General features: G+C 28.7%; 1 protein-coding gene across 2 annotated transcripts; it reads right to left on the reverse strand.

Moving 5' to 3' along the window:
* ACD32.1 (alpha-crystallin domain 32.1) lies at positions 1-2,116 on the reverse strand. Of its 2 annotated transcripts, none has more exons than XM_078313810.1 (6): positions 1,836-2,116; positions 1,511-1,624; positions 1,106-1,295; positions 811-931; positions 512-661; positions 1-303 (listed from the first exon to the last, which is right to left on the reverse strand). In XM_078313810.1, the coding sequence occupies exons 1-6, from the start codon at positions 1,926-1,928 to the stop codon at positions 267-269; spliced, it is 705 nt and encodes a 234-aa protein (XP_078169936.1). In that variant the 5' UTR covers positions 1,929-2,116; the 3' UTR covers positions 1-266. The 2 variants fall into 2 exon arrangements, with proteins under 2 accessions (XP_078169936.1, XP_078169937.1); XM_078313811.1 differs by having other exon boundaries at positions 811-928; positions 1,836-2,051.
* Positions 2,117-10,418: the final 8,302 nt, after the last annotated feature.

Here is a 10,418-nt window from a genome sequence, read left to right on the forward strand (position 1 = left end):
TTGCATGATAATGATATACTTAAAGTTGAGAGATTTGTTTTTCATTTTATTTCAAAAAAATAAAAATAATAATACTGCGCGCTGTATCTGGCGTGTATCTAGCTAATTTCTTTGTAATAAACTACGTATGAACATAATTTTACAGCTGATTTAGATCTTTTCAATTATTGTCCGAATTAACAGACACTAAATTGAACGAAATGGCTCTCTGATTTGGATTCCTGCATGGTGCACAGTAATTTTGCTGCTCCTGCCACAAAGAAGTCTCATAGTTTTGGAACTGTAACATGCAAAATACCATCCCTGCGAAAAAAAAAATAAATAAATAAATAAATAAATATTTACATTAGGAACATATCAAGTTCAAAAGAGAGATGTTTATACTGGTACTGAGCAAATTAACAGTATTACACCAGATAATAGCACAATCAATTGATATCCAAAATTAGGTTCAAGATCATGTAGATCATGAATGATATTTAATGGAGCAAATAAAATAGGTAAAACTTACATGAATTTAGCCGAGACTGCATCTTTGTTCACATTATTTGGTAATGGCCATGTAAGCCGGTATGGTCCTTGTGAGATTTCTTGTCGTTGAACAGATGTACTCGTACCAGTCATCGAGTTGACCATCGACCGGCGACCCATGACAGTCAAACTACATTTTATTGGATTAATCAAGATCTACCCATATGATTGTTTGAACTTTGAAGTGATGCAATAATATGAAAAATTTTACAAATTTTTTTTTAAGAAACAAACTAAAACTATAAATATAAATTTACATGAGAAAGAAAAATTGCATACTTGTTATCATCAACTTCCACTTGTATTTCAGAAATTTTCACACCAGCAAGCTCTACTGTGACAGCGTAAAAACGCCCCATATCGACTGCATCCATTCGTGGGGCCCACTCAAATTGTCCTGCTGTAAATTTGATTTCTGTTTTAGTTTGAGCTCCACAGAAATTTCAGTTTACCAGTTTCTGTTCATCTATATTTATTGCTAACACATAAAAATAGACATCATTGCCAACAAATTGCAATAAAAATTTGGAAAAAAAATATAATTAAATTATGTGGTAGCTTAAAAAGTATTTACCATTGGGTAAAGATGGCATATCCATCTGGCAACTTCTAGAAAATCTAGGCGGATCCTTTCTTGAATTTTGAAATTGTGGAATATTTTGTGATTGTCTTGAAAACATAGGCTTTCTGAAAGTCTTTTGAGAAGAACAACTCTGAGAATTTTGAGGATTCTTTTCCTGAGTAGCACAACCTGCCTCAGGATTCTGAAAAGAAGAATAAGGATACTGGTAAATACAAAGTTCTTTGTAGATGCAAGTGTTTGCAACAAATATATATAAAAATTTAACAAACTAAAATGTCTATGTGATTGAAACCTTTAGCATATGGAAAGATAGATTATTGAATTGCTATATGCTTGTAAAAGAAAATTAAAACAAAATTAGACCAAAGTAAAATAATTGCATAGAAATTGAGCTACCTGTCTCATTGATTGCTGTTTCATGTGATATGCTTGATAGGCAGATCCTTGGCGTGCAAATAGGAGTCTGTTATCACACCTTCCTCCAATTGAATTTAAAGTGCTGCTACAATTCTGAGGCAAATTCAAATTCAAATTAAAAGCAAATTCCATTTACTGCAAATTTATCTCATTTTCCATCAAAAAAAAAAGAATTTAAAACAAAAAAACAGGTGTAGCAAGCGTCAATTACAAAATAGAAATGAATTTTGTAGGAAATCATGCAAAAATTGCTTATTAAATCGTTGATATCTCTGAAATTGAAACAACAGATGAAGGCGCTTACCATGGGAAACAGATGTAGGGAGGAGAGTTCCTCGGCAGCTGCCAAGTGTCCCAAGATGAGAGAAATCCTCCTGGTTGCTGCTTGCTGTTCCATCCTGCGTATGGGATCCTAAACCTTGATGAACTTGAGATTTCACACCTCTCTCTCTCTCTCTCTCTCTCTTCCCTTTTTTTTTTTGGGAGAGAAAAGCGTCTTTTGTATTTAAACAGAAGAAGGCCGTTAGATATTTTTGGCGGGTTTGTGGCTATTGCGAAAAGAGCACCTGAGATTTTTTTTTTCTTGCATCGACTGAAAAGTACCTCGGTTGGAGATAAGGTATTTGCGAAAGAAAAAAAAAAGATATTTATCGGTGAGACTGAAAATTGAGACATGAAATATCATAAGAGATTATAGATAATTAATTAATTATCAACTTGAAAATTATTGTATATAGCGGACAAAATATCTCGTTTTGGAATTACATGTTAGTAAGAGGGAAAATATAGCATGCAAGGAAAAAAAACAAGAAATGTGAAAAGTGGGTGTCGTATTGTAATATCCTCTATGAAAAAATAAAAAGATATATCCTTACATTTTTTTTTTTTTGATTAATATCCTTACATGTTGGCAAGAGGGAAAATAGACACGTAAGAGATTCTTAATTGTGCTTGAAAAAATATATATCCTTCTAATTATCCAACATATTGTAATATTTTTTTTCTGACAAGTAAAAGTGATTGTAGTATTGTAAAATTGAGTCTATGGTATTATCAGGGTTCTAAATAGCTAGCTATAGCGGCGCTATAGCTTTTTCGGACCATAAACGCTAAGCTATGAGATAAAATTGCGCTAACTCAGCTACGACAGCTATAGCTATAATAGCTGACCGCTATTACCGCTATATGAGACCCGCTATAGCTACCGCTATGCTACATGATTTTTTTTTTTTTTGGCAATTTATATGGACTTATGTACTTCTATTCTTATTTCTAATGCTACATGATCTTCAACGATAAGTATACTAAACCAAACTATATGCTTCTATTTTTATTTGTGATTTATTATATCATTCTATATCGAGAAATATTCAAATACTAATTCTTCATTTTGATTACTCTTTTTATAGTATTCATTTGTAAAATTATTATCATTCGTTTCAATTGAAAGCTGATTTTGATTATTATTATAATTATAAAATATTTAAATATGTATATTGACTTCATTTACCTTATAAAATTAATTGCACTTTGTCTATTATAATATGTAATACCATAAAGTATAAACTATTAAATAATGTTACTTTTTAGATTTTTTTTCCTTCTTATTTGCGTAATTGATAAAAAGTATAGATTTAGATTAGTTGTCATTTAGTTGTTACATTAATTCTCTTATATTGATTATGTTGATAATTAGTAGAAATATAAAATATAAAGTTTGAAAAGGAAAAATCGCTATGTGTGATAGCTTCCGCTATAGCTACGTTATTCGCAATAGCTTTTTTTTTTTTTTTTATCTCCCCGCTATGCCGCTATAATTGCTATTTAGAACCTTGGGTATTATGCATATGCTTTATAATACATATCAATATTTTTATTTTCAAAATTAATATTGTTGATTTAAACTGTTTAACATGATTCTCATATGAATATATATTTATATATTGAATTTTATATGTTTTAAATTTATTTACTATTTTTTTAAGATAGGTAGAAAATTACTTGATATGAAAATTCTTGACCATTCAAAAACAGTGATTTTTTACATATCTTAAAAGATAGTAAAATAATTCTAAAATATATGAAATGTAGTTTGCAAGTACATATTTATATGAAAATTATGTTTAATGGTTTGAATCGACGGTTAGAATTTTCAAAATAAAAATATGAATCCGTATTATGAACCAAATAATGTTATGCATAGTACCATAGACTCACTCGTATTGTAATGTCCTCTATGATATAAAAATAAAAAATAATAATAAATATTTTTTTCTTCTCTAATGGAAATGCTTTACATTGCCGAGTAATAAAAGTGAAAGTATCATTTTTTTAAGAGTAAATTTCGCCTGAGGTCACTAAATTTTACGAATTAGTCACTCAACTTTGATTTGTCATAATTAAGTCACTTAACTTTTTATTTGTCTCAAATTGGCCACTCTATAACTTTTTTGTCATCCAAAACGCTAACGGAATATGCTCATTCCATTCAAAATTCTAACGGAATGAGCATATTTAATTAGAAATACTAACGAAATGAGAATATTCCATTAAAATTTTGGATGGAAAAGTTATAGAGTGACTAATTTTAGACAAATGGAAAGTTGAGTGACTTGATTGGGAAAAATCAAAGTTGAGTGACTAATTTGTGACAAGGTACAAAATTTAGTGACCTCTGGGGAAATTTATCATTTTTTTAATATTATCGTACTACCGGAAGTAGGGGTGAAAACGTTATGGATAATATCTGATTCGTATTCAATCTGTATTTAAAAACTTAGATGTGAATATCCGATATCCGAATATTTATGTGGATAAGAATACTGATATGGTTTTATGTTTCAATTATCCGTATCCGAATAATAAATATATACCTTATATTTTAATATATATTATTAAAAATATATGTTATTCACCATTATAATTATATAAATATTACGAACTTTAATATTTTTTATATTATTTTAATAAATATTTCATCTGATCTGGATCATAAATATTCAATCTGATCCAGATCCGTATTCGTATTCGTATCCGAAAAATGCACAAAATATATATATATTATATGAGTGAGTCTATGGTACTATGCATATTACGATTTGTTACCGTGCTACGGCTCTATATTTGAGTTTTCAAATCCTAACAGTCGATCCGAACTGTTCATCTTGTTCTCCATATTAATATGTGTTTGGAGACCAAATTTTACATTTTTTGAAATTTTTTTACTATTTTTTGAAATTGATTGAAAATCACTGTTTTTGGATGGTCCAGAATTTTCAGATCAAGTGATTTTCTAAATATCTAAAAAAATAGTAATTTTTTTTCAAAAAATGTAAAATTTGGTCTCCAAACACATATTAATATGGAGAACAAGATGAACGGTTCGGATCGACCGTTAGGATTTGAAAACTCGAATATAGAGCCGTAGCACGGTAACAACTTGTGATATGCATAGTACCATAGACTCACTCTATATAGATAGATAGATAGATAGATAGATAGATAGATAGATATGGTTTTACCACTATCCGCTCTGTTTTCAGCTCTAACCAGAAGAATTTTGTGTACTTGAAAATAAAATTTAAATAGATTAACATAAAGTAATTCAAATTGAAAATTTTAACAAAAATACAAGGAGAAAATTTTAAAATTTTGAAAGGTTAGATCGACCAAAGTCACTTTAAAACTTCAACCATTAACTTAATAAATATTTTATTTTACAGAATCACTTTTTTTTTTCTGTAACCTTTTCTTGTGCATTCATTCGCATATCTGAAGTCGGGTTAGTGCAGATTTAAATCTGTCGCGGATAAGGTTCCATAAAAGTTCTTCGGACAAAACTTGATACCAAAAAAAAAAAATTAAAAGAAAAAAGGATAGAGTGAGATGAATGGACAAGCGGATAATAAATGAATAAAATATATTTTTCTCATTTCTATATGATCTAATAGTAACCTTTTTAAATGCCTTCATTTTTTTGTGCCTCCATCATGTCTTTATTTTTTAAAACTTTAATAACTCAAAATTTAAAATTTAAAAGTCAAAATAAAACCATTGGATATAATTTACGTCATTTTATTTATGCACGTGTACAAAATTATGACATTTCAATTTTCTTTTGATTGTCATCAAGAATTTGTAAAAAATGCATTAATGTGGATGATTTCTAGACGTTGATTTTTGAAATTATAGATTCACATAAAAATAAAATTGAAATGTGATAATTTTTTATGAGCACAGAGAGAAAATAACATAGATCACATCTAACGGTTTTATTTTGACTTTTAAATTTTAAATTTTGAATTATTAATATTTTAAAAAATAAAGGTACGGTGGAGACACAAAAAATGAAAGTATTTGACCCCTCATCTAGTAATAATAGATAGATAGATAGATAGATAGAGCTTAATAATAGATAGATAGATAGATAGAGCTTAAGAAGGGAACAAGCTACGTAGTGACCTATAAATATAAAGATCCAATGGGTCATGAATTGGGGCCCAATTTTGTGATGAGCAAAAAGAGCAATACTTTTAGGCCTGTGATTAGAAATAAAAACATCACATGTCAAAGGAATTCACATCCTCTCCAATATCTGATAAGGGAATCTTTTACAATTACTAGATCTGGACTGTTCTTTTTTAATTGGCACGAATCTCAAAGTCAAATAATATTGCCCCCCGAATTCCAAACCGATTGAGATTTAATCTCAAACAGTAAAGTGAGGGTAATATGATAAACTATCGATCTTTTTTTATTCAAAATATATTCAGTATCATGACATAATATATTTTTTTCTATTTAAATTTCAAAATAACCTAGACATCATTGCATAATTAACTATCTTAATTTATTCAAAATATTCAAACTACTGTATAGTAAGCATCATTTTGTTACTTCAAGAAATGTCTTAATATATTCAATCTTAGCCTTTATTTAAAACTCATATAAATTGAAAAAAAAAAAAAACTCATGTTGCATAGTGCATTGTAGCTTCCTTATTTTGATTTCGTCTGATGAATCTCTCATTAAATATTTAATAATTTAATATAAAGCTTAGTACGTCAATTGCAAAAAAAAAAATTATGGTTAAAATTCAATGTAAGCCTTTATTTAAAGCTCATATAAATTGAAATATCGCGTTATTATGCCATAGTTTAGCGTTTGGTGTCCAAAAACGCTATAGCGCGCTATTTAGATCACTGGTAATAAGTCCCACGAAAGTGGCTTATTACAAGAAACTAGGAACAAATAATTAAGAGTGAGTCTATGTACTGTGCATATTACGGATTAATCTGTAATACGAATCAATATTTTCATTTTAAAAATCTTAACGATTAATCCGAACCGTTCAACATGATCTCCGTATAAATATGTACTTGGAGACTGAATTTTATATTATTTTTTTTAGAATTTTTTTACTATTTTTTAAGATAGGTAGAAAAAAATGAAGTAATTATTTTACCTATCTTAAAAATTAGTAAGAAAATAGTAAAAAAATATAAAATTGGTATGTAGGTAGAGGAGAGATCCACTTACATCATTTTTTGGTAACACCAAATTATACTCTGCATTTTCAAAGTCTAAACCGTCGATCCAAACCATATGGATATATTAAAATGTGCTTGTAGATCAAATTTTATATTTTTTTTTGAATTTTTTTACTATTTATTAAGATGAGTACAAAAATTCAATGGTATAAAAGCATTGGTTTTGTAAAATACTTAATAAATAGTAAAAAATTCAAAAAAAAATATAAAATTTGATATGCAAGTATATTTTAATATATTAATCACGTTGAATGGTTTGGATCGACTGTTTGAACTTTTAAATATTTGAAAATGTAGAGTATAATATGGTGTTACTAAAAAAAGAGTGTAAATGGATCCCTCCTCATGTAAGTATATATTTATATAAAAATTATATTGAATGGTTCAAATTGATTATTAGAATTTTAAAATTGAAAATATTAATTTATATTAGAAACTAAATCGTGATATGATATGCATAGTGCCATAGACTCACTCAATAATCAATATATTAGAATAAGAAATAAGTTTTCCTTGGAAAAAATTGGCCCCACTGACCGTGGTATTCTTATCTGGACCTACACCAGTCAGTGCACCGGGTCCACCACATTGTCACAACACAAGTTAGTCATCATTCGACACTCATTCTATCCTATCGTGGACCACCACTGCTCCTAGGTAGCCACGTCATCCCTCTGGTTTTTTTTTTTTTTTTTTTTTTTGAGTGAAAGGCCCTTTAGGCAGCACGTCATTCCCCTGTTAAATCTACCAATGAGAGGAAGATTCAATGCAGGGAAGCTACTTTTGGAAAAGGATGTATACTTACAAAATGGCGTTAATGAATACTAGTGATATTATGTGGATCTAAATTGATGACATTTTAGAAAGTTCACAAAAACTTGACTTATACTGTTATACAAATATGGTACTGTTATAAAATATAATATCAGAAGTGAAATATGGTTAGGTTTATGTTGTCGAGATGATTTTTTTTTTGTACACATCGATCATTAACTCTATGAAAAATGCAAATCCATGTAAGGAAATGTTTTCATATATACTAAATAACTTAATAATTTCATTACCATGTTCAATGTCAATTAAACTAATTTTTTATTGTAATTTTATTTTTTAAACGTATTGATTGATTGAAACTAAAATACATATTATTAATGATTAAATTATTACTTGGTGCAATTTTGATCCTATACTTGCAGTATAATAATTTATGTTTTATCTATAATAAGGATGTGACATTAAAATTGTTCTTCACCTAGAAAACTATCATGTTTGTTTTATTTTCAAGTTTTGGAGAACTGTTTTAATCACCACTCTTGCCAATTAACTATATATATATAGAGAGAGAGAGAGATAGGCTAATGTGCATTCGAATGTATATGGTCCGAAGTGCTTACGGTCCAAATTTGATTTTTCAAAATCCAAACGGTCGATCTGAACCGTTCATCTTGTTCTCCATATTAATATGTGCTTGGAGACCAAATTTTACATTTTTCTGAATTTTTTTACTATTTATTAAGCCACTTTGAAAATTGCTGATCCAACGGTGGCTGCACAAAACAGTAAAACCGTTGGATCAACGATTTTCAAAGTGGCTTAATAAATAGTAAAAAAATTCATAAAAATGTAAAATTTGGTCTCCAAGCACATATTAATATGGAGAACAAGATGAACGGTTCAGATCGACCGTTTGGATTTTGAAAAATCAAATTTGGACCGTAAGCACTTCGGACCATATACATTCGAATGCACATTAGTCTATCTCTCTCTCTCTCTCTCTCTCTCTCTCTCTCTATATATATATATATATATATATATATATATATATAATTAACTCAAATAAAAAACAACATGTAATTTTGAAAGAAAAATGAGATAACAAAAGAAAGGAAAAAAAAAAAAAAAAAAAGGCAACTAAAACGCTACATTCAATCCTATACCATATCATTATAAGTTTAACATTCTACCTATGCATTAAAAAAAAAATTGTGACATTTTCCACATCATAAGTCACTCAACAGTGAACATGTCAAAATACCTAAATTATATGGCATACTTTAAATTCAACAAATCTTTTAAATTCTTCTACATTTTCCTTCTGGGACACATGCTAACTTATGTCATTGGCACAAAGAATCACATAATATCATAGTATCAGCATTAGTTTTATATTGTTTTTTTTTTTTTTGACTTGAAACCCGTAGGCCAGTTTTATATTGTTCACAAGCGTCAAGCGTGCAAGAGGGTTGATTGACATCACATCACATATTGTACGCTTGTTGCTCAATTGACACGTCACTTGTAGCAATGGTGAGCTGCGATTGATATTTACTGCCATGTAGATTTGCAATTTTTAATAGTTTGGATAATGTTTTTAAGTTTGTCCCAGTCAGAAAACAGAAATTTTAATATTTTCAGAAAATGTCAGTTGTCAATTGACTCGGAGTCAGTTAAAGTTATCTACGGCGAATACAGAATGTCATACGATGTTGTGGGTAGCTGACATATGGGACCCATAAACCTTTTCTGTAAACTTCCTTTAAATGTATTTCTATTAAACTCTAATCACAATTCACAATCTGAATGATTTGGTACTGCATTACGATTCGCGATGAAATTCCACTGAGTGGTTCTCTCCTCAATAGTGTAAAAGAAGTTTACCAATTTCATGATGTGTATATATTTATTTAAATCTATAATCAACTATAAAATGTGAGCGCTTTATAATCGAAGAGAGAGAGGGAGAGAGAAACTATCTTTAATCGAAGAGAGAATAAAAGAAAAAAAAAGAGGAAGGAAAGAGTATAATAGTCCATAAATGAATTTTAGAGTCTTAAATATTATTATTTTATTGTTTTTGTATCTGTTTGTTTCACTATTTATTTTACTGTAGGTGAACTGTAGATCCGTAATTAAAAATTAGATCTATAGATATATGTGACATATTATGGAGTTATACTGAATAAATATGTGAGTTCTTACAATTATAAATTAAGAATATGTAATTATTGATTTTGAAAAAAAAAAAGTAATATTGAAATTTTTGAGGGGATACATGAAATTCCCCTTCTATTTTTATCTACATGGTGAGCTTTTATATCTATATTGCTAATTGCTATATTATGATTAGTTGTACATCATCATCATGAGTGTTTATATCTACACAGATAATTGTTAGTGTCTATATATATGATTACTTTATATAACTTCACTTTTAGATCTTTATTTTCTTTCATTTCTAATTTTCTATCAATCCCAATTTCTTTCACTTTAGGAAAGTTTATAACATTTGACACAAGTACTTAAAAATGCAAGACTGAAATGACACCCAATATAGCTAG

This window comes from Carex rostrata, chromosome 13, assembly GCF_964058835.1.
Source record: "Carex rostrata chromosome 13, lpCarRost1.2, whole genome shotgun sequence".
NCBI classification, from domain to species: domain Eukaryota; kingdom Viridiplantae; phylum Streptophyta; class Magnoliopsida; order Poales; family Cyperaceae; genus Carex; species Carex rostrata.

Bases quoted from the DNA above. Each gene is read 5' to 3' on its own strand.
- ACD32.1 (XM_078313810.1), bottom strand. From the start codon at position 1,928: ATGGAACAGCAAGCAGCAACCAGGAGGATTTCTCTCATCTTGGGACAC. The intron at 1,296-1,510 runs GTAGCTCAATTT...TCTTCTTTTCAG, and splicing joins AACAGCAATCAATGAGACAG to AATCCTGAGGCAGGTTGTGC. The intron at 304-511 runs GTAAGTTTTACC...TTTTTTTCGCAG, and splicing joins GCAGTCTCGGCTAAATTCAT to GGATGGTATTTTGCATGTTA.